At 52.2% G+C, this 24,359-nt stretch overlaps 1 protein-coding gene across 1 annotated transcript in view; it reads left to right on the plus strand.

Annotated features, from left to right (window-relative positions):
* The window catches only part of CORO1C (coronin 1C), a 41,185-nt gene continuing 16,826 nt past the window's right edge, over positions 1-24,359 (plus strand). The window contains exons 1-2 of the mRNA XM_088525072.1: positions 1-331; positions 22,241-22,440. Of these exons, the coding sequence (XP_088381198.1) occupies positions 16-331; positions 22,241-22,440 (516 nt within the window). The 5' untranslated portion in view covers positions 1-15. The remainder of the gene's footprint in view (positions 332-22,240; positions 22,441-24,359) is intronic.

Below are 24,359 nucleotides of genomic sequence, written 5' to 3' on the forward strand. Positions count from 1 at the left end.
GAGGCCGATGTGGGGATGTTGGATTTGTACGCTCGGAAGAGCAGCCCGCCGATCCCGCCGGCCCGGACGCACAGCAAGGAGAGCCTGGCCCTGAGCATGAGCAGGACGGTGGCGCTGGCGGAGGGGCTGCTGGAAGCGGCCTGGAGCGCGGAGCCGCCCGCGGCGGGAAGGATTCCAGGAGGAGGGGGCCGCGAGGAGCAGGAACGCCAGGGGAGGAAGGACCAGGAGGATGAGAACGTGCTCAAAGTCGCCGACGCCAAGAAAACGTTTGAAAAGCAGAAGGCACCGGAGGGGAAGGCAGCGACGCCGGCGCCCAGCACCGCCAGGAAAGGTGAGCGCGGCCGGGGCGGGAGGCCACACGTGGGGCATCCTGCAGGGAGCTGCGTGCGGGGGAGCTCGGAGCCGGGCCGCTTCCCGGGAAATACCTGGGAATGTTATAACGCCTGAAATGCTATAAAACAAGCAGCGGAGAAGAGGGACGCAAGGCACGAGGGGATCTCGGGGAGGTGGGAGGAAAGTCCTGCGGTGCCTCCAATCTGCGAGCAGGCTGGTAAAATCCTTCTTGCAGTGAAGCTGGTTTGGGAAAAGAAGGTTTCTATAAATAAATGCATTAATTCTTCTATACTGCGCTTCATGATAAGTGCAGAGGAGAAGTGCCCACGTTGCACTTGCTCCAACTTCCATCTGCGCTTCTTTGCCTCTGTCTCCCTGTCCAAGATGACTTTATTTTAATTTGGGTATAAAAGGAGGCTTTACTTTTCCTTAGTCCTTTTTCTCCTGCTTTGTGCCTTAGCTGAATAAGTCTGTCAGGAGAATGACATCAACTTGGAAAGCATTCCATGGAAAAAGCTATGGATAAATGCGCTGTGTTGGAAGTGTGCTGGCAAAACAGGACACTGATGCAGAAACAGGGAGCGATTGGAAGTGGGTGTTTGCTGGGAAGTGTGGATGCTGCAAGGCCCCGGGCTGGGGAAGCAGCACCCGCTGGTTATCTCTGAGCTGCCCCGGTGTTGTGGATTTCCTTATAAGGGAAAATTAGCACAGAAAATCTGCACTAACCTTGCTCGGAATAGCATTTTTGCTTAAAAAACAGGTGTGATTTTGTACCGTGCGTTGTGCTGTCTATCACACCCGGCCGGAGGGTCACATTGCGATGTCACCGTCGTCGCCGCGGTGCCTCCGTGTCAGCGGCAGCGCAGAGCCCGCAGCAGCGGGACGCAGAGCTCGCCCTCGCGTGCGGGGCCGGGGCGCGCCGCTCGTGACGCGCAGAAATCGGGTTGCGAAGCGTGTGAGAAATCGGGTTGTGAAGCACTAGTCACTGCACACCCTCTGCAGCCTGATGGATGGTGGTTTTGGCTGAAGCGCTGCTCGTGTGGCTGTTTTTGGGGCGCTGGGGTGATGCGGTGACAGCCAGGCCCTAACCCTGGGGCTGGCAGGACACGTCGGATGTTCCCATCAGCATCGAGGGACGCGGCCAGCACAGGGAATAGCGGGAGAGCCAGTGGGTGCCGCAGGTGATGCCGCCAAAAATGGGGCTAGGAGGGATAACAAGAAATCACGTTTCCTCTCTGAGCTACAGCAGCTGCAACTAAGTAACTCCTGAGTGTTGCAATGTGCTTGTTCTTCAGAAAACAGTGAGGGAGGGTCGAGATGGTCGATTCTGTTTTCTATTCTAGAAAAACATTGTGGTAACGAGCGGAGGGAACAGCATCTAGCCTTGCCGTGTCTGCGGTGCTTCCATTTAAAACCTGGCTCTGTTTTTGCATAGGCGTCTGCCCAAGCTTCCCGTTGCGTAGCTGAACGCGGAGATCTTGCCCGTGTGGGATTCCTTCTTTTATACCTCTGATTTTTCCAGCATCTTTGGTCCTCCTTGGTCCTAGACAGCAGGGAGAGAAACAGGACAAGCTGACAAAAGGGGTCCAAACTGCTTGGATAATGAGGCCGAGACTGGGATATGGGATAAGTGTAGCACGGAAGGCGGCACCGGCCCCGCGTTGCCGCGCGCCGCTCCAAGCCCCCGCTCCTTCTGTGCCTGCCTTTCTTTTTATTCCTACCCTTCAGAATATTCATTTTGCAAATAAAATACAGCTTGCTTTTTCCTTTTCTGTGTTCTGCTTTCCCGTCTCTCTCTCTCTTCCTAGTTAATCATCTGCTGTAGTGGTGATAGCAACAAAGAAAATCCCATCTGTTGCAACTAATTGCTTCATTTTTATTAGGTGTCCCAACATTTTAATTAGGGATTGGGACTGAAATCCATCCCTCCTCTTAGTGCAAAAATAGGGGGGGAAAAAAAAAACAAGAAAAAATATATTTCACAATCCTGGATAATTACGGAGAACAAAAGTATATGAGGAAAAAGACTGGCTTGAATTTAATTAGAGATTTCCTTTCACTGTACAACCCATGTGTATTTCCATGCTTTTCCTATAGGTGAGTGGGTAGGGGTGTGTGTGACATCTATATTCCTGTATATAATGTGCACGAGCACGTGTGTGTGGACAGTAACAAATGTGCTTTATGAAATGCGTTTTAAATCATTGATAGCGATAACATAAATTATTAACAATGCCCCTGCCCTAACAGTCACTTGTTCCTACCTGCCACCCCCATGCGACACACGCAAGGAGCGGATTTGGGAATAAAGCCAAGCAATTCCGACTCCTTACCCTGTACTTTAACTCACACACTCAACTTTCCTCCCTCTCGCACGCTCTTAAATGCTCTATGCACTTCTCCCTTGCTAGGTATTATTTTTAATATCTGATTAAATGTCTTGCTCTTGTTATCTTCATTCCATAATTCTACAGCTCCCCTTTCTGGCCAAGGTTTGAATAAGGCCAAACCAAACAGGCTTTGCTCTTTCTCTGAATAAACACCCACTAAATTTGGTGAGGGATACCCGGGTACATTACACACTCCTGTCTAAAATACATAAAATTGGCCTTAATGAAGACATGGTTACGTGGTGGCTGTTAGCACAGTGTTATCTGGACAGCTGCTGAGCACTGGATGATGGCTGAAATGGCACTTAAAAATGAGTGTGTGTTATGATAATAAAGACACCCTCACATTCAATGTGTGTGTAATGTACTCTGGGAAAACAAGGCAGACAATCTAATGCTATTACACTCATAGGAAATGGGTGTTTTTTTCGTTGCAATCAGTTCAGATAGATTTCTCTGCATTAAAGAAAAAAACAAAAAAACCTCACTACATTCCAACAGCATTAAGAGAAATGTAGAGCTCACATCCCCAGGGAGCAGCTCCTCTCAGCACTGCTGAGTTTAGTCTCGTGTATCTAAAGCATGAGGAACTTGGGGAAGAAATATAAAAATGCACGAGTTTCGGGTAGGACAGTTACTGCAGGCTGACCTGCCGTGTTATTTAAACGTGATGATAAATCAGGAGGTTTCAAGAAATAAGTAGGTAAAGGGTGGTCACAAACGCTTTGGAAAGTGGCCTAACGTGGCACATGGGCAATCCACAAGCCCTCGAGATAAGCTGCCGTCTGGCACATTCTGTGTGACTTAGAAGTTAAGCTGCAAAATATCAGGACTTCCAAGTTGCTGATCTCTCCAAACCCTCCGTAAGCCGTTTTCCTGCATCTAGAACCTGCTTAGCAATGAGGACTTAGGCAAATCGAGATGTTTGAGGGCAATTCCCCGCTCCCGTAACTTTCCTGGTCCTGGATGAGCGGGTTGCCCTTGGCCAGTTGCGCTGGATCAGCTGCAGGGCCACAAAGCCAAGGATATTTTACCTGGAGAGAGGAGCCTCGGGCGTTCGCATCTGCCCTGCTCTTCGGAAGTGCCCTGGAGCACGGAGCAAGTCCCAAGGATGCCCCTCCAGCCAACGGGCTATGCTATGCTGTTTCCCTCCATTTTAATGTCTTATTTTGCTGTCTTAAATGCTATTTTTTTAGTACAGAGGTGTTAGGGAAGGGCCTCTCATGCAGGCATGGAGCCGCTTCCCGGTCCATGGCTGATCCGAGCAGTGAGAGGGATGATTTTCCAGCAGTGCCAAATGCTGCAGCTCCTGCATCTCCCCAGGAGCTGTGCTCCAGCCCTCTGGAAACACCCAGGTACCTTTAGATGCTTCTGTCTCTCGCTTGCCCTAAGTCAGGGCTGCACCGGGCACCACGAGCGCGTTACCTTTAAGGCACCTTAAGATCCTCATAGGAACAAGCCAGCGCGGTTTCTTCCAGGGTTGGAAGAGATGCATATTTTCAAGCCAGCTAAATTTAGCCGCTGACATAAGCTGCAGAGGTGGAGTCTGTGGATATGGTGCCGTTTCCGTATAAAGGCTATGAAAAAGATTGGTCAGAGCCGCTGTGCATAGATGTAGAAGGGAAGATGCGTGGGAGAGGGAAAGCTAGGGAAATACACTGAATAAATTCCTTTCTGCAAAATTAAATTATCAGGCATGGTACCATTGATAAAGAAGGGGCAAACTTTGTTCTTAGTTCTTTATACCTGGAAGAATTTGATAATAGGGTATCTTTCTTTACAAGAATTAGAATATGTGACATAACTTGGCATGTTCTTATGCTAACATCACCCTGGCTAGAATTTGAGTAGTGTTTGGTAGAATCATTTTATTCTGCTGAAATGAGGAAGGGTGCTGTTTAGGCTGGGGAGCATTAAGAGGCCTTTACACAGTCTTTCTTGCTGGAGGCTTCATCCTGAGCTCGATGTCGTTTCTTCATCACCTTGTATGGTGATGAACTGAGATCTAAACTACTCATTAAGAGTCACAGTGAACATTGGAGCTTTCCATCCCTGCCCGTAAGAAATCACCAGGGAAAAATCACCAGGTATCACTTCCTTCTGAGTCAGTTCAAGTGACTCCTCCACGGACACGTCAAGAAAGCCATGGAGGAGCCTTCGGGAAACACGAAAGCAGCACCCAAGAGCTCAAGCGGTGCTTTCTGAAGGGATTATTTCCATCAGGTTTCATGGGATGCGTTTCCCTGTGTGCGCTGCGTGCATGAAGCATCGCTCTGGCCTTAGATGGATGGAAAAAAAAGCTGATTTTGTTGTTTTTCTAAGCTGTTGGGTAGTGCTGCTCTCTTCTTCAGAGCTGGGTAGAGCATTGGCTGGTACTTGAGGGTCATTGTAAACCTGTCTGCTGTTTGGAGGTAGATGGAGCCACACACATGCAAGATTCTGTTAATTCTAAGTCCAGCTTAATAAGTTTGCATTAATATTTTTTATCAAGTGTTAACCCCCCCACACAGCTTTAAAACTAATGAATTAATGGCGGTGGGACCGGCAGTCGAGACACTCAGCTCTGTCACTGACTCACGGTGTGACCTTCAGCAAGTCACGTACCTATACGGAAAATATGAATCACAATTTTTAATCCACTGAACAAAAGATTACCTGACACCAAACTGCCTTAGTTTTCTTTATTTTTTTTCTTTTTAAAAGTGATTATTTGCGGCCTGAGGCTGGAGAGCGAGCGTGCGAGGCTGCCTTTCGAGGGAAGGAGGTAATTTCTTGTCGATCTGTGTTCGAGGGCAGTGCGAGGCGTTAATCTTTGGGTGGATCGGGTTTTATCAAGGTGTTGCTAAGGGAGGCTCTCCTGCTTGCCGAAGCAGTAGTTAAGCGTGTCAAGGTTTAACACATGCTAAATAACATTTGTCTGTTTGATTTGGAGCTACTGAGGTGTCTGGTGCATTCCACTCAGGGCAGCCAAAACATGGCAAATATCTCTCCGAGAGGCTGTCTGAATGTTTTAAAACTCATGTACTGCTTCGCGTGGGGTGGTTTAAGGTCTCGTAGGAGTTTCATGGGGACATATTCCTTCAAATGCTGAGGGATGAAGAGCTAAGGAGCCCCCCTCCACCTTCCCCTGGAAAGAAACTGGCATCTTAAGCATCTAAGAACATGGAAACAATTTGGCAAATATTAGCCAAAAGACGTAAGGAGGCCAAACCAGCCTTCGCGTCTGGCCATGTATGGCAAATGCTGAGCGATATGGGCACTGCTGAGCATCATTTGTCTGCACTTGATGCTCCCTGGAGCAGCAGAAACACACGGTCTTGGGAAGTTTTATTATCCTAGGTGGCTCGGGATGTTTGTTTCCTGGATTTTTTGGGAAGCACAGAGGCTGGCTGCTGGGGCAGCCCGCATGTGGGGGCTCAGCCTGTTCAGCTGCCTGCGCTTCCCTCATCGGGACAGTGTTTTCTCGCTGTTCTGCTGTGAGGAGCGGCATGTCAGGAAGACACCGGCGAGCGCGGCGCGGGGCAGAGGGGCAGGCGGGATAAGGGGAAACCTGTGAGGGAAGAGGCTGGGGAGCAGAGGGGACTGGCCGCACGGCACTGAGGGGACAAGGGCTCGGGTCTAGGGGGGGAAACGCGGCTCCAGCAGGGCGAGGGCGCCGGGCGGCAGCGCCGCTCCCTCACGAGCGGCGGCAGCGGCGCCAGGAGCGCGCGCGTTACCTCAGCGGAGCCGCCGCCAGGCTGCAGGGCGGGGCGCTGCAGGGCGGGGCGAGCGCGCCTCCCATTGGCTCTTCCGCCTGTCACTCACCGCTGCATTCCCCGCCCCCTCCTCGGGCTTGCCGCGGGGAGTGGGCGTGGCCGTGGCACACGGGGGCGTGGCCGTTGCGGCAGGGGGCGTGTCCACGCGTTTGGGGCGTGGCTAGGAGGCGGAGCGCGGCGAGGCGATTGGGGCGGGGGCGCGCGTTGGGGGCGTGGCCTCGCCCCGCGCGGCCGCCCCCGCTCGGCGGCGCTCAGTCGGGCGGCGGCGGCAGCGGAGGTGGCGGCGGCGGCTCCGCCGGGCTGAGGAGCGCACGCGGGGAGGCGGCTCAGGCAGCGCGGCGAAGCGGCGGGCAGCGCGGCGGGTGAGCGCGGCGCCGGTGCCCGCGGGGAGGCGGCGGCGGCGGCGGCGGCAACTGCGGGGGCGGCTGGTGCTCGGGCGGGCTCCCCCTTGCCCCCCCCCACCCCACACCGCCCCGCGCTTCCCGCCGTCCCCGTTAACGTGGGGGGGCTCGAAAGCGGCGGCGGCCCCGCGAGGCCGCAGGTTGCAGCGCGGCCCCGCCCGCAGCGGCGGCTCCGGTCCCGGCGCGGCCGCGGGGCCCGCGCGGGGCCGCCTTTTGTTCCGCCCGGCCCCGCCGCTCCCGCGCGGCCGGGGAGGGGGGGCCCAAAACAGCACTCGAGGCGGGGGGGTTCCTCTTTCCACTCCATTTTTCCCCTTTTTATTCCTGTTTTTCCCCTCTTTCCCTTGTCGCCCGCACCCGGTAGATGTCACCGCGCTGCTGATTAACCCTCCCGAGCCCGGCGTGGCCGTGACACCTTCCCAGGCTCGGCTGTTATTCCCAAAGCCGCCCGGTTTTCCAGCGAGCGGCAGAACGGGGAGGTTTCCGCGTATCCCACGGGTGACATAACGCAGCGAGCTGGGTGGAAACAGCCCCGAAATGGTCGCAGGGCGCTCGGCCCCGCTGCCGCCCCGGCTTTGGGTGCCCACCCTGCGCGCCCGGGGCCGTTACCGGAGCCAGCGGCCACCGTCAGGCTGGCGAGTGCCGCGTGGGGTGGCCGAGCTCGCTTCCCGGCCGGCCGGCACCAGCCCTTATATAATTCCGGGCTATAGGCGACTTGCGTGGCGTTACCCGCCCGACGGCTGAAATCGAGGGAAAATGGTGCAAAGGGGCACGCGTGGCGTGTTCCGACGTGCTGGGCACGCGGTGGGCAGAGGAAGCCCCGTGTCCTGTGTGTGGGGTGGCAGAGGGGCTATATTTGATTTTTCTGCTCAACAGCAAGCACTGAATCATCTTTGTGTGTGTGTGTGTGTGTGTGCAAGGGAAGGACCATTTCTCATGCACTTGCTGGGGCCTTTTATTGCAGCTAATATCCCCATTTGCTAAAACTGTTTACACAAAGGTAGAAGATCAAATGCTGTTGTAATAAAAACCCGCGTGTGTTTGTTTTGCTTATTTTATAGTATTTTCAGTAGCCGTGGTGAGACCTGCCGGGCCCCGGTACGCGTGTGGGAGTGTGTTTTGTGTGTTTGCTTTCATGTAGCCCTCTATCGCGGTGAATTTTTAATGGTCACTTGTAGCCCTTTACGCAGATTGCTTTAATCAGCATTTGTGTGTCCCTTTTATGCTCCCTGTTGGCATGGCTCTGTCTTCTAGCGAGCTGCCTTTTCAAACACCATTGGATTTTTCGAGCTGAATCTTCATGCTTATTGCATCTGTCACTTCTGGGACTCGCTCCAAGCAAAAGGCAGAGATTCGGCGTAATGGCAGTGGGAAGGAATGCACAGAAGGATAAAATATCAGCGCTCGCTGGTGATAGCGCGACGGAGCGCGCGCGCGCTCGCATCCCGTGCAACGCGCCCCGCTCCGACGCGGAGAGCTGCCCGGCTCGCCCGGGCGCAGCGTTGCGCTTAGACTGCAGGAGCCTTCGTGGTGCTGTTTTCATTTGATTATCGATTCCAAGAAATACAATCAGCCTGGATGCCAGCTTCCTATTTTGAAGACATGAGCAAAACACTTCCTGGCCGGAGTTTTGAGCGTGGTGAGGTCATCAGCGCACCACTCCCAGCGCCAGGAATGTCCTCCCATGCAACGCACAGGCACTTTTTTTTTTTTCCCCTTGACTTTTCAAGTCGGGTTTTGTTTGTTTTGATTCCGTTCTTTTGTGGCTTTCCCGATAATCGCAGTCCTCCTCTGGGGATGTGTTGGGACAGAAACTCGCTGCCGATTTGAAGTGCCCCAGTTTGAGCGTTTACAGGGCGTCAGAAGAATTAAGTGTCCGCGTTCAAGTTCTTTCCCGTAGCCTCCCCCCACGTAATATTTTCGGTTTGGTTATACTCTGCTTTTTAAGCGTGAGGCTGCTCTGGTTTGAAACTGCTTACAGCTTCAGATTCTGGTGACGCTGGTTACGTAGCCGTATCTGGAAAATCAGAATGTCAGTGGCTTTGGGGCAGAGCACGAGCTGGGCTTTTTGTCGTGATGTGCACAAAGGAAGGTGGCGGTGGCTTTGCTGCGCTGAATGCCGTGTCCACACTGGGGCCAAGGGAGATTTCAATCAACTGATGCGTTGCAGGGAAGCTGGTAGTGGAAAGGGGTTATTCCGGAGGTGCCACATGTGCCAGTGCGGTTGGGAATCCATTATTGGGCCCATTCTTTTTGTTTTTGAATAAATTGTTTTATTCTAGTGAGCAATTGCAGTAAAACAAAATTATTTGCCTCTCAGGCTGTGGTTGTTCAGTGTATGATTGTATATGTGTTCATATGTGTGAACATATAGGTGACTTCATGCCTATACGAGAAGATGGCAGCGTTGGGCACAGAAAGTGTCGGGCGACAGCGGAATTATCCGGCTGCTCCGATAGCCAAAGCGCTGCCGGCAGCAGGCGGATCCTGGCCGATCCGTGCAGGAGAGCACGGACTCTACCCCAGGACCGGGATTCCCTGCGTTCCCAACAGATGCCAGCCTGGAATATTTTCCCATCTCTGCACTGAAGGTCGCTCCCCGATAATGATCAGAAATTAGCAGTGCTGTCAAGCTCTTCCTGTTTAGAGCATCATTGCGTTTGACCTATTATAAATGAAATTGATGCGTGCGTGTATATGTTTTTGCAAGGAACATAAATATGATGGAAACTAATGGCAGGATGTGAATTGAGATAGTGATAGGGCATAAAATCAAGGCGTCTGTCTGGGCCCTGTTGCAGGCTTGTTGCATGCCCGTGTTGCATTTTTCCCTACACCTCTCCCGTAGCACTCTTCAGACTCAGGTTTTTTCATTTTTCTTACCCTGAAAATCGAGGCTTTCCAGGAATGCTAATACGACAGCTGTAATCTCTTTACAGCAGCCTTTTCTGTAAAAAGTCACTAAGTGCTGCTGCCACGGGAGCTGCTTTTGTGCCGGGATCCCATAAACTCCTCAAAATCCTGCTGTGCAGGTCAGGTGCTAACCAGGAGCTTGACAGGCAAATCATGAAAATGGCAACACGCTAAAAAAAGTTTTATTTTTCACTTTATTTTTTAAGTTTTACTGGGGGAAAACCCCCAGCTGCTGTTTTGGAGCCCGGCTCGTGGGGAAGGGCTCAGTTTAAAAGAGCCTGAGCAGAACACGGGCCCTTTCACAGTTCTTTGCTATATACTCAGATAGGCCTAAAGATTTAAACGGTAACAACTTATTTTATACCCTGAAAGGTTCTCCAAGATTCCCTGGCTGTCCCTTGATGTTTTGCAGGATGTGTGTGCAGGGAGCCCCTTCTCTCTGCACAAGGACAAAGTGGAGCCGAGATTTTCATAACTATTTTTGCAATCGAAATTGTTGACTGGTTGTTGCAGGGACAGATTAAAGGTGAGGAAAAAGGTAACCAATAACCAGCAAGTTTTCTGTTATCATACCCCTGTCTGTCAGGAGGTCACCCGCTTCTCTAGACATCTTCAGGCCAGACCTGCATTTTTAATGCTAAAAGCAAAGAGATTTTTCATGTTTTTTAAAGGAAGCAAGCAGGGGAGAAACCCTTTCTCTTGCCTTCGTGCAACACAAGCCTCAAGAAAACACGCAAGGATTAGTTCAGTAGATCGCATAGCATTTGGATGGTTTTCTTTTGCTAATTTCAAAAAGATGGTAAAATTGTTAATGGGTTGGTTGCCAAGCTGGCCTCGCCTGCACCTTCTCTTCCCAAAATGTGCTCATTCCTTGGATGATCCGTGCGCTGGTAGCTGCGAGCACAGTCAGACGATTCCGCCTGACACTGAGCTGGGCCTCTCAGCCCATAATTAGTTTTTCTCGTTTTCCATTTTAATAATTTAATTTCCAAAAAGCAATGGAAATAAAATTGAAATAATGGTGGGATCGTGCTTAAACTGATTGAATTCAGTCTGATGTCATTGGGTGCGCTAAGGGGAGCGAGCAGCTTTCAGCTGGGATATTGTCATTTGTGTTTAGGGTTAATGTTCCCTCTCGGAACGGGCAGGCCTTTCCTGTGGCTTGCCAAGATAGGTGCAAGTCCTCTCCAAATATTGCCTGGTTATAGTGTCTATTTTTGAATTTTCTTAATCTAAATGCTGAATATTAACGCAGCTGCTTCTGAATTGCTATCAAATATGCATATCAGAAATTTCTGATCGGCAAAAATGCGGATCAGGAAGAGTGTTTGGGGGAAGCCTTGTTTCCATCCCTATCCGAACCCAGGGAATACGCTTCATCTGCAATTCCCGCTGTCAGTAATCTGGGGAAAATTAGATTTCGGATCACTCTGGTCGGAGTATTTTGAAATGTGGGAACTTATCTTCCCTCCCCCCTTCATCCCCTCGCTTCTGCATAGAGTTGCCATAGTTACTGTGCTCCCGAGCTGTGAAAAAGCCATTGTTTATCCCAAATCCATAAAAGTGCCGTATGGAACCGCGGCGTTCCGGAGGAGCCTCTGGCCGTGCAGGTCTGGCCGGGCCGCTCGCACCACCCGGAACGGCTGCAATTTGCCCCACGCTGGGACCAGGGCCCCGGTGTCTCCTGGCGCGGGGTGGAAGTTGAGTCATCGGCGACAAGCGGCGGCAACGTCCCCAGCTCGGCTCTGCCTCCCAAAACGCCTCCTTTTCCCCTTGCTTTACCTAAAAGCCTCCTCGTGTCTTAGTTCACACCGGGATGCTGAAAGCTTGGCTCGTCGAGGGTGCATGCTGAGCATTTGCTTGTCTGTTTTTCAGCATCTTGCCTCTGGTTATGGTTGCAAGTGTTTCTTACATATCGATGCCCCTGCTTGCAACTCGGGAATGTGAAGTTAAGGAATTTGCTCAAGGTCCTTTGGATGCCAGGTTGGGTCCTTCAGATACTGGTTGGAAATACTAAGGGTGTTCCCTGTTTATAGGTGCTTTATATATTTGCATTAACACTTGGGAGGGAGGCGGGGGTTATAAAGCACCATTCACCTTTTACCAGTATCACACAGGTCCAGAGCACTGTGGGGTCCTGAAGACTGCAGAAGTAGGGACAAAGCCATCTTGGTGGGTGCATTGGTTAAATCTTGGAGTTTGCAGGGATTCTCTTTTTTAAAGTAAAGTTGATTTTTGGTTTGGGATCCTGCTACAAGGCAGGAAAAGGTCCCGTGCCAGCTTAGCCGGTCGTTCTTTGCCAGAGGTTCCCCCTGCACAAATTGGCCCTGCTGATCGCGGTGCTCTCAGCACCCCGTTCATCCCCCTGCCTCGAGGTGCCTCCTCTAAAGGCAAGTTGCCCTAATTGCCCTTCCTATTTCTCCACGCTTCAGCCCCACGTGTGCCATCCCTGCGCTCTTCAATCCCCCCCGATGCTCCTTTGGGGTGAGGGTTCTCTTTTTTGTTCTTTCCTCAGCGCTCGCCACGCTGATCTCCTGGCTGCTAGGGGAATTATTAAGCGCTCTGATAAATCACCCCAAACCCAGCTGGGGTTTGTCTGCACCCCTCATTTCCCTTGGTGCTGTCCCATTGCCCTGTGCCCCAGGGCTCTCCGCAGGGTTGGGGGTCAGGCTGGAAGCGGCAGCCGAGCCGGCAGGGAGCAAAGCTCAAAGGTCGGCGAGAAAACAAGTCCCCACTGCAGCTTTTCCTGCTTCTTGCCCCCGAGCTCCATCCTTACAGTGCACAGGAGTGCTTATAGAAGCCGCTTAGCTAAGCAGCCCTACCTAAATGCACTGTTGGAAGTTAAATGTTTTAATGCCCACCTGGAGCGGTGACACCGCTGCTCCAATCCCAGGTGGTTGAGATCTCCGCTACGGTGATGGCTGGAGCGGGTGCCCAAGCACAGGACAGCGACTTCGGCCTCAAAGGGTCGATGATGAAGAACATCTGCAAGGGGGAGGAAACGTGTTTGAACTTGGAACCCTTCGTTAGGGCAGATGCTCGAGGGGCCGTAATTGACACTGCAAGATGCCGATTTAAACTCAACTTAGCAGGTTGAAATATCTGAATTTCAGTTTTAGCCTCCTCCCTCCTTTCTTCACCCCACCCCCAATTTCAAATTGCATGTTATGGAAACAGGACGGGAGGACAATGGTACCCTTGGAATTATAGGCTGTTTGGCCAGCAGAGCTGGCAGGACAGCAGATGGAAATGTGGAGAAATACGTGCCAGCTCCAACTGTGAGAATCGAGATTCATTTTGCAGCTTATTTGTTCAGTGTTAATATCTGAAACCACTTGGACACGTGCTCACGTGGTGCTTGCGTTGTGCAGTTTGAACCTTCTGCGTGTCTTTGGGTCAGAGATACTGCCTTTGATGGCCAATCATTGCACCTCTTATTTTGAGAACAGCAGAAGCAGTTACATATGTGAGGGAATCAACTGGCTTGGGACACAGAAGTCATTGAATTGGGCCCTGTTTTACTTGATGTTGGGGTGAAAGTATTTCTGTCAATGCAGTGCCCACGTGCACCACGTGGAGTGGATATGGAGTGTCTCCAAATCACGCTGGCTGGGACAATGGGGACCACGGTGATGCTCCAGGCTGGTGGCCCAGGTCCTTGGGCAGTCACATTTGCCATTCCTGGGCTGGAAACGAGTTGCAGAGAAGGCACCGATCGTGTCCTGCTGTCGTGTTGATCCCGTGGGTGCCCTTGGTGGCCTCCTCGCCCCTCTCGGAGTTGCTCCCGAGGCAGCGCCGTTCCTGCGGCCTCGTCCCTGGCGCTCGGGCTGGTTTCGTGCTCGTCTAGCAGGGCAGCGGCGCCCGTGGGCAGGCAGGGCCATCTGGAGAATCCTGCATCCTCGCGCGGTCGCTCTGACTCACCCTTGGCTGCTCTGCTCATCCCCTGTTTCTGCTTTATTTCCAAGTGCTGAGGAATTTGTGTCCCTGCTAGCTCGCTGCCTGTCCTGGAGAGCTTTCTGCAGCTCGCGGTGTCGGGACGGCCCTCGGGCAGTGATTTTGCAGAGCACTGGAGGAGCAGATACCTGTGGCCTCTTACCCGCGACACAATCTTGGTCCTGAACACATCTTCGGTGTTTATAGTTTCTTCCTGTAACATAGCAAGACATGGTGCAATTTGGGAGGAGCAGAAAACACTTTTAAATCCTTTTGCTAAATATCCTTGTCGCTTCTTAGGGAACAACCGAATTGATTGCAAGCAACTAGAAGCGCTGCAGTCTTTCCAACAGCGTCTTAAAGTTTAATAGGAAACGCGTTTATCTTAGAAAACACCGTGTTAACCAAATTGCCTTCATGTCTGCAGCTCTTTTGTCTGTCTGCAGAATCAGGAACCCTGAGCACGTTACTGCAGCTGGGCTTTCACGCGGGGCTCAGAGCTGAGCTTCAGAGGCTGCTCGTGAGCCGCTCTGTCACACACAGAGCGAGACTTGGCTTTCCTGGTCGTTTCGTTTGGGTCCATTTGATTGCATTTTGAAAATAGAGCCTCTTTCTACCGCGCTGGAGGCCCAACAGCAGACACGGCGGTTACGCTCTGGCAGCCTCGTCGGAAGGACCTGGTGGCCTCCAGCTGGATGATGAGACACCACGAACTGGGTAGAGAAGAGCTCTTTCCCCCTTCATAACCACCATCCCTAGCTGGTGCTATGCTTTGATTTCCCAGGATAAAAAGATCCAGCCTGCAATGTGTCCCTTAAGAATACGGCCTGGAAGGAGCCGGCACGCAACCTTGTAAGATCAGAAGAATTCAGCGAATGAGCGTAGGGCTCTGAACAGGCTGCTACTTCCTTGTTAGCTTTGCTGTGCTGATAGGAGAAGTAGGTCAGCGCTGCAGGAAAAGGTCGTTATCTGCAAACTTCTCTTAACCGGAGCCCTGCGGCTCGGCCCGTGAGGGAGCGCAGGGAGCTGTGCTCTCCTGGGTGTGTTTTCCTTGGAAAACACGGGTTTCCCGTGTCGGAGCGCGGCCGCTCGGTGCCACGTGTGCAGGGAGATGGGCTCAGGGGCTGCTTATTCCACACGTGTTCTTGTGATTTGTTTTTAGGCGTTTATTTGGCTCGTGGTGTTGCCTTTAGGGAGTTTCGGCCCGGGGTTTATTGCTGTCACCTGTACTTTGCTCCCCTTCTTGCCTTCTGATTGTTGCAGTGTTTTTATTTTTGCCAATTGTTTTAGTGCTGTTTTCAGCAAACTGGCATCATCCAAACATCCCCAAGTGCAGCACATACCATCACCTATGAGACTGGTGGCTTTAATACCAGCTGGAAGAAGACATAATTAGAGATGTAAACCCAATCAGTGCCCCTTTTGTATCTAAAAGGGATCCAAAGCACTTGCTGCTGAAGCTGGAAAAAAATCGCCTTTGAAACTAACTCCTGTCCCCTGTTTGTGGTCTACACTTGTATCTTCATTCAGGTTTTTTCCATGCAGATCAGGCAGTTTCTGTTCTGTTTCAATTTCAGGACCTCTTTTGCAAAGCTGGAATCAAAAACACAGAAAGGTTTCTATAGCCCCCACTGCTGCAATGCTGAAAACCATTGGCAAAGATCAAATAAAAAGCAGCTGCTTTATAATATTGGCAGTTCAGAACAGTTAACACTGGCAAGGTGCGAGGCTGGACAAAACACCTTCTTGTGCTTTCCTGCTGCCTTTCTGCTGTGGATTATGGTGTTAGCAAGACACAAAGTAGGTTTGTGTGTGCCTGAAGTTTCATTTTCAGGTGCTACTGGACTTTTAATAACAACAATAGCAAAAAGCACTGCAGCAAGGAAATGCCTTTATTTTCTGACAGTTTTTTTTTTTTCCGAGGGGTGTGACGGTTGTTATTTTTGTCCAGGGGTTGATGCTGCTGCTCGCTGGCCTTTTTTGGAGGTGGGAGCGCGAGTTCCTCCTCGCTGCTCGTGCAGGGCTGGGGTTTGCACAACCGCTGCAGCGTTTCCCTTTGTCACCTCCCCGTCCCACTGCTGGCCCCCCAAAAAGCCACTATAGCTTTGTGCTAGATGACACATAACCAAAGTCAGGCGATGCTCTGTTCTGGCTAATGATTTTTCAGCTGCGGGGCCCTTCCGTCACCGTAAACCATGGTAAATGAACTAGTGCGAGCCTGTAAAATATAACTGCAAAGCAGTAGGAGCAGGAAGATCCCCCAAGAAGATGAATCGCCTCCTTCAAGTGAAAATATCCACCGCATCCCCATGTGGGCATGAAAAGGCTGTCAGCCCCAGCATGGGAGACGTGCGCTGCAGACTGGCGTGCATAGGTTAAGCTCTTAGGAAATAACATGCTGCTCCGTGATGTCCTGGAGATTTAAGTGTCGGAGACATTTCTGACTTGGAGTTGTTGGTGTTACGGTGACCTCAGCGTGACTGCTCCGCGGTGCAGCTCTGAAAAATAGTCGTATCAAATATTTCACGGCTTAGAACCAGCACCTTGCGCTTTATCCAGAAGAGCAATTTTAGCCTGTCTTAATTTGGGGTTATGTTTCTGAATGTGCTCTGCTCCCCAGTTGAGATATAATCAAATTCCCTGGTAGTTTGTGGTTTAGGTTCCCATCCCAAAATAGAACCTTGCCAGCGGTAAAACAGCTGGAAATTTCAGTATTAAGTTCATATTTCAGCTTTTTGTCTTCAAAATGAAGTGAAATCAGATGGCAGGATCTTGCTCAACCTAGACTTCAGTAACCAAAGACTGAAAATAATCCGTGCACAAATACGATGTATTTTGGCATCGTGACCATCTGTAGTAGCGTCCGCTCTTGGTTTAAATAGTTTTGAACATCTGAAAACAAACGTTGTGTCAGCAAAGGGCTTGGGATGGACTGACTGGAAGTGCTGTGCCATGATGTTCCGTGCCGGCCTGTGCCCAGGTATCCCTGCTCGTGCCTTTCCGTGCCGTGGGAGAGCTGGGCCTCTTCAGCCTGAGGAAGAGGAGGCTGAGAGGGGACCTGAGCAGTGTCCATAAGTACCTCAAGGGAGGCAGTGAGGAGGATGGGGCCGGCCTCTTTTCACTGGTGGCCACCGACAGAACTAGAGGTAATGGCCACAAACTGAAGCACCAAAAGTTCCACAGAAACTTAGGGAAAAATTTCTTAACCGTGAGGGTGCCAGAGCACTGGAACAGGCTGCCCAGAGAGGTTGTGGAGTCTCCTTCTCTGGAGATCTTCAAACCCGCTTGGACGCAGCCCTGTGCCACGTGCTCTAGGTGACCCTGCGTGTGCAGGGGTTGGACTGGATGATCCCTAGAGGTCCCTTCCAACCTCAACGATTCTATGATGATTCCCTTTCCTTGTTTTTTATGGAAAAGTCCTCGCCTCCCGGTTGGGTGATTCCCCCGAGGCGCTTCGGGCTGTGTGAGGGCGACCGTGCGGCCTACGCGGCGCCCGCTCCGTGTGGGGACCCACGCGCTGTCCGCGCGGGGGAACGGCCCCGCGTTGGGAAACCACGCGCTCCGCAGTGAAGAAATGCTAAAATCAAGCGATTAGGAAATACCTGGTAACGCTCCCTCCTTCCCCTTTCCGTGTGCATCGGGATGTGGCGGCAGCTCCCACCCTGCGGCCTCGCTCGGCACCGGGACAGCCGGCGCTCCCGCTGCCTCCGCACGCGGCGGGTGCCGGAGACGGGGCCTTTCCAAGGCCTCCGGAGGCTGCTTTATCCTCCCTCCCATACGTGGCCCTGTACCTCGTTTACCAGGTGACGCTCAAAGTGTTTGCAAGAGGGAATTACTCGATTCCTGCAGCCTTCTCGCTGGTGCTTATCCCCATAAGGTGCAACTGCTGCGCAGATGTGGCCGAGCACTGTGTGCAGAGGAAGGGCATCATCATCATCATCTATGATGGATGCACGGGGGCCTCAGGCTGGGAGCCCATGTGGAAATACCTGATTATTGGTTTGTGATGATCAAGACTTTCTGTTCTTCTTCAGAGAAAGCTTTGAGCTCTGAACACTCGTCCCTCTTGCAGATCAGACTCCAGCACCACAAGCCAGGTCAAGGCAGCAGCGCCTCAGAAATATCTGCACTTCCCTCTACCAGCCCCTTGGCAAAGACATGGAAAATCCCATATTCCAGAGCAGCTCCTGCACCAGGGACACTGTCCTCTCCCCCCGTCCTCCTGGTCTCTTTGCTGATGCGGCAATGTCCTCGGTATCGCACATCTTTGGCGCTAGTGGCATTGCCTATAGTGCATCTTGGCCTCTTTTAATTTTTCCCTTATCTGCTTCTCATTTGTTGCTAGTTCTCCCCGCCTGTAAACCGCTTGGTTCAAAGCTGCCGTTAAAGTGCACGGTACCTCTTCAATAAGACTCTCATTTAGATGGAGGTGGAGGGGCTTACCATAAACAGATGCAACTCTTCGTATCTCGCTGCAGTTTTCCATTTAAGGGAAAGCCCTCGTTCTTTCCAGTCCTGATTGCCACCATTTTATAAGGAAGTACAGTTCCCTATCTAGTTGATTTATATCTTCTCTTCCCCCCCACCCTTTTATTTTAACGTAGCCTCTGGCTAATTGCGACTTAAACCAGCCCTTTATTTCCAATGCGGCTCTCCCGAGCGGATCAGGTCACATGGGCCGAGCAGGATTTGGCCATTAGTGGGGGGTTTTCCTGTCAGTGTTCCCTAGCAGGATGCGTTTCCTCTTGCATAAGCAGCCTGAAAACCCTCCGAAGCCACAGCCATACATCTGCTGGATGCTTTAGACAGATAAACCCTTTATAAACAGGAAAATGGGCAAACTCATGGTAACGCTTGTGACACATCGTGATGGGAGATCAGAAAGCGAAGCCATGAAGAGCAGCTCTGTGCGAGCGGCTCTTGGGGCACCCGCAATTCCAAAGATCCCTTTAAACCCCAGACCCTGGACTGTGCAGCGGCGAGACGGGAAGCAGTTCAGTGTGGGGTGAAGTTCAGCTGGAAGTCACTTGACATTTGGGGAAAAAAAGCGCTTTCTGGCCAAAAAAGCCGTCTCCCCGGCCGTGTTGGGAGCCGCGGCGCGGGGACGAGCGCGCTCGTGGGCGGCAGCGCTTCCCCCGCCGCTCTTACCCGCGCGGCTCGTCGGGTTCTGCTGAGGGCTCTAACTCTGGCAAAACACAACCCCCTTTCAGCGCTCTGCGGTGAGGTTTTACATCCTCTAAATTTGTTCTTTGCTAAGAAAGACGTTTCCTGTTTAGCAAGTATCTGCTGATGGTTCCAGCCGCTTAGTTAAGATTTAGCAGCGGAGGCAACAAGCGAATTAGACTTCCCTTCTTGAAAGTGCTGCTCTAAGACCTCTCTCCATGAGTGAATCTTCAGCATTCCCATAACCAGTGTTCTAGGTGAAGCCCCCGGGATGCGCTCCCTGCCTCCGGGAACAGCGCTTCCCGCTGCCTTTCCCTGGGATTAGCCGGATCTTGCTGCGTTTTGCAGATAGGGTAAAGGCTGAATCAGTCTTTTCAGCTGGTGAATCATTTCAGATGCTGGAGGCTTGTTTTATAACCCTGCGGGTGAAAAACGAGGCTGTTTGCAGAGCAGGGCCGCTCTCCTTAGGGGTCTCCATCTGCAGCACGTCCCATCCACGAGCGCACGCGGTCCCGGTGGCAGCGAACCTCCGTTGTGGAGGAGGGATCCCTGGCACTGCAGAACGGACAAATAAGATACTAAATGTTCTTCCCCTTCTAACAAGAGCTGGGGGTAGGGAGAGGAAACCTCCTCTTTTTGGTGCTCAGGACCGAGCTCGCCCTGGTTTGTTTTTCACCTGCTCGCTTGCTGCACGCTGCGATCCCCCGTCTCTGCCCTTTCCAAGCGCAGCCGGCATGGGAGGCTTTTTTTCCCTTCCCTTTGGATCGCAGCCAGATCGGATGGCTGTGATCCAAAGCCAAGAATCCCTCCCTTTGCTATGGAAATGAGGCCGTGGAGGCTGCTCGCCATGTGTTCACCGAGCGGGGAGGAGGGCGGCCGAGGTGCGCTCCGAAAACCGCTTGGAGCAAATAGGGGAGTTTTGGGGAGCAAATGCGGGTATTTTGGGGTGCACATGTTACTGCCTTTTTAGAAGGCCCTCCTAAGAGCCCAGGGGGGTGCCGTTTCCAAAAAATGGTTAAAATGAGGATATAACCTGGCAGAAACCCAGCAGAGAGCACGGGGGTTTCTGCCTCGGGGATGGAAAGGGCAGCAGAGCTCACACCTGTGATCTGGCTCTTGTGATAAGGTTTGGGGTGGTGGTTTTTGCAGGGGGTCGTGCTCTTTTTTCGTGCGTGTGCATGGTATTCTGGTGCCGATCAAGCGAAGGAGGGTGGAATTACCGAAACTATACAAACTATACAAATAATCCTCCTTGTTTCTAACTTATAGCATCCGCATTCCCAGCGCGAAAGCAGACAAATCCCAACCCACGCTTCCCAGAGGAGCCGCGTGGCCACGAAGGCGTCCTGGACGGATGGCAGAATGAAGTCCCATAAATGAAGTCCCATAAATGAAGTCCCATAAATGAAGTCCCATAAATGAAGTCCCACAGCCAATTGCTCGTTTATTTTCTGTTCAAATGTTCATCAGCCCCCGGGCAGTTTTGCTGGGGCAAGGTGTTTCCTTCAAGGCACTTTGGTTTTGGTCGAGATTCGCCTTTTCTTTGCACACCTTTCAGCTCGTGCTGCAGATCAGCGGTGGCTTGGGGACACCCTGGTGGCCCTGGTGCCCCTGGCCACGATGTCCCCTGCGCCCTGGGGACATGGGAGAGAGCGGGAGAGGCTGCGGAGCATCTGCTGGGACGAGGTTTCCCCCGTCCCTCCTGCCCTCTCAACAACTTCATCTTCCTTCCTCTCTCTGAAAACCAGCCTAGAAGCTGCCTGAGCCGTTGGGGTGTTTCACCCCCAAAACAGGGCCCATCAGGAGCTTCCCTGCACGCTGTGAGCATAGGAGGAGGTTGGTGTTTGTGGGTCTGTTTCGCGCTGCTTTGAGCAGAAGCGCCCGGGTTCCGGCTTCCTCTTGCACTTTGGTGTCCTGGGTTTGTCCCGGCTGGAAGAGGCTCTTTATTTTTGCCATAGGTGAAGTATTTGGCTGCAGGAGTTTGCCGGCGGGATTTTTTTAAATGCGGAGGGTGATTAGCAATCCCGATAGTAACCATTAGCAGCACACGAAGCTTTCTTCCTCTGCAGAGCCTCCTGATTCACAAAATTGTGCAGCTAAAATTTGCTCCGAGCCGCCCTCGCTCAGCCCACGTGCAGAAAAACACCGCAAAACCCTGGTCCATCCTGGGTGGCAGCGAGTGACAACGGGAGCTCGTGGCCGCAGCGGGACACGGTGGCGGAGGCCAGGTCACCCCTGGAGCCCCCGGGAGGGGACAGACGTCCCCGAGCAGCAGTGACCCCCCAACTGGTGCATTTATCCCCGCGCCCGCAGAGCCGCTCCGCAGATCCGCGCGGATCCGCGTCCACGCCGGGCGCGTTCCCGTCTGCTCCCCATCGCCTTCCAGCGCCGTTTTCCTCTTCAAACGCGTTCCGCGACTGCTCATTTGTCAGCGCTTTGCTCTCGTTATCCGGCTTTTTGTTGCTGTTTTCTCCCGTCGCGGGCTACAAAGCGGGGATTTGGGGGAAGCCGCAGAGGTTTCGGCGGCGCTTTCGCGCGAGGCTTCGCCGGGAGCGATGGAGGCGCCGCTCCTGCCGCCGCCGCTCGGCACGGAGCCGCGTCCCGAGGCCTCCGCTTGGTTCACGCCATGCACGTCGCCTCCCGGCATTCCCGGCGCTGGGATTTTCCATTCCAGCCCGCTCCCCTCTACCCTGAGCCGAGCTTCCTTGATATTCACATTCTCTTGAGGAGAAGTGTTACAGACGCGCCGAGTTAATTTGAGTCATTAGCTTGTTTCCATTACTGCTTTCTGCCCAGGAAACTAATTTTATTACTTTTTTGGTGAAATTTTTGGAATTAGAAGAAGGGCCTGGGAGGCAGCTCCCATGTGGAACCGCTTCACAGGAGCACCGGCTTTGGAGAGCCCGCGTCCTTATTTACATCTTCTGCACCCTGTCTGACTTGAAAATAAACAAGTTCCGTCTAAGAGCAGGCTCATCCCTGAAAATATGTAGAGACTTGTCTAAAAACCTCTTGTAGCATAAGGAATTTCCTTTACCATAATAAGAAAATATATTTACAAGGGAGAAAGTGACATTTGGTTGGGACTCTGCAAAACCCTCCTGAAATGAAGCTCAGTTTTGCGGCTTACAAGAAGGCTCGGGGAAAAAAGCAAAACAAAAAAAGTGGGGCGGGCAAGAGATGCAAATCGGGTTGCAAACTTGGTGAGCTTGAAGCGAGCAGCAAACGGGGCAGGCGCGGGGAGCAACGCGTGTCCTCGCGGCGCGGCGCGATGGAGCGCGCGGGTGAGCGGGTCGAGGGCGGCAGGCGCGCGGGCACGAGCTCCCTGACCCCTGCAAACCCCTTCTCTCCGCAGACACCATGAGGCGAGTGGTTCGGCAGAGCAAATTCCGGCACGTGTTCGGCCAGGCGGTGAAGAACGACCAGTGCTACGATGACATCCGCGTCTCCCGCGTCACTTGGGATAGCTCCTTCTGCGCCGTAAACCCCCGATTCGTTGCAATCATCGTAGAAGCTAGCGGCGGCGGGGCCTTCATGGTGCTGCCTTTGCACAAGGTAAGTGTTTGGGGAGGTTTCTCCCTCCTGTGTCTGCATTTTGGGTCGTTTCTGTTGTTCCTGAGCATCACTTAGCCCGCGACGTCTCTGCCGTGTCGCATCTCCGTAGCGCCCCGTGCGCCTCCGTGAAACGTCTCCGTAATCAGTCTGATGCTTCCCGCAAATTAGACACTGTAAATAACCTTTATTTGCTTGAGTAACCTAAACCAATACTACATGGCAGATTCTTAGTGGAAAGATGCTCCATGTGAAGCCGTTCTGCTTGTGATAGTTTGGGTTCTTCCACTGTCAGGGATTCAGCTTCGTGAGCATCACTTAAACCAAGGATGCACCTGAGCCTAAGTCCTGCTTGCCAGTGGATTAGTGGTTAAATAGCTAATTGGTGCTAGATCTGAACCATAACAGCTAATTGGTGCTAGATCCAAACTAGCACCAAATTGGTTCTAGCACCAAATAGCAAATTGGTTCTAGCAAATTTGTGCTAGCACCAAATTGGTGCTAGAACCAAAATATCTAATTGGTGCTAGATCTCCCTAGTCTGCGGCTACCCTTTAGTTTGTTTTGTTTTGCTATAGGCTGGTGTAATAAAGAATAATTCCAGCAAAAAATCACCATCACAACCATCCTGCTGTCCTCCCAAGACCACAGGGCCGCGTATAGGTTTTATTGCACTCGCCCTGGTCTTGTCGTGTGTCGTGACCCTGCAGCGAGGCTGTGCCACATCCCTTCTGCGTTGGGCTTCCCTGGGGAGCCGCAGGGATGTCCTTTAAAAGCACACGGAGAGATAGGGGCCCGTCCGTCACCAGCACCGGGATGCAGAGCAGCTTCCTACAATCCCATAAAACGTGTGGACGAGCAGGAGCAGCGCCTCGCGCTGGAATAAATCCTCCTACCCGCAGATAGCCCTTTGAAATATCACAAACTACCCTTGTTTCAGCCTTGCTGGAGGGAAGGGTTCTCATCTCCTTGCTGATGTCTGGACTTTGACCACAGGCAGCTGGCAAGTCTCAAAATGCCGATTTACAGATCTCTGGAGGAGCCCGGGCCCCATCTCCTCGTGTGCTCGCACTTAAAAAGGAGAAGTATCAAACTTAGATGCACACACTTCCTTCCAGCAACTTCTGTTTCACTTCCGTTAATGCAACTTTACAATTTAGAAGAAAAACAGGTTGGTGAGATGCAGGGGAAATAAGTGGCCCTAAGAATGATCTGAGAGCACTCTTATGATCCCCAAATACCCATGTTTTCTTTTAAATAGCAAACAGTCTTTCTCCGTGGCATTGCTTTTATGTCTTTGAACCCTCAAGCTTCTCAACACTCAAAACGTCTTCAGTTCTGTTATCAGCCCTAATTGTAGAATCACAGAGTCATTGGGGTTGGAAGGGACCTTTGGAGATATCTAGCCCAGCCCTTTATTTCTAGCCCCATTTGCAGATGTGCCCTATTTATATGCTGAAATAGCGACCCAAACGGAGTGTGGCCGTGCAGGGGGACAGGAGCCGAGCACAGGAAGGACCTTCAGGGTCCCGCGCTCTGCTCTAGCAGCCACAACAGCCAGTCCTTTCTTACACGGCCCTATTTTAAAACTGGCTATTTTTTTTTGTCCCTACCCACCACTTCCAAGGGAAGGCTATGCCAGAACCTCGCTCCTCTCGTGGCCAGAATCTTTGTCTTAAATCTGACGTAAATGTGGCTTTTCATCGCCATTTTCCTTTTGGACCAAGATTTATCCTGTAATTTCAGTGTCTGCTCTTCCCCTCCGTGGTATTTGCAAGCAGGTCCGAGCTCCGCAGCGCGTTCCCGCTCATGCCCGGGATGCTCATGTTGCGGCACGGTGGCGAGGCAGGAAATCCCGCTAATCCCGCATGTGTGATCTGGCACTAGTGTCCTCTGGTGTTTGTTTTTCACAATGTTTTGGT

The sequence above is a fragment of the Tinamus guttatus genome, unplaced genomic scaffold (assembly GCF_059628265.1).
Source record: "Tinamus guttatus ecotype Peru unplaced genomic scaffold, ASM5962826v1 Tinamus_guttatus_pri_ptg000223l, whole genome shotgun sequence".
Classification (NCBI taxonomy): domain Eukaryota; kingdom Metazoa; phylum Chordata; class Aves; order Tinamiformes; family Tinamidae; genus Tinamus; species Tinamus guttatus.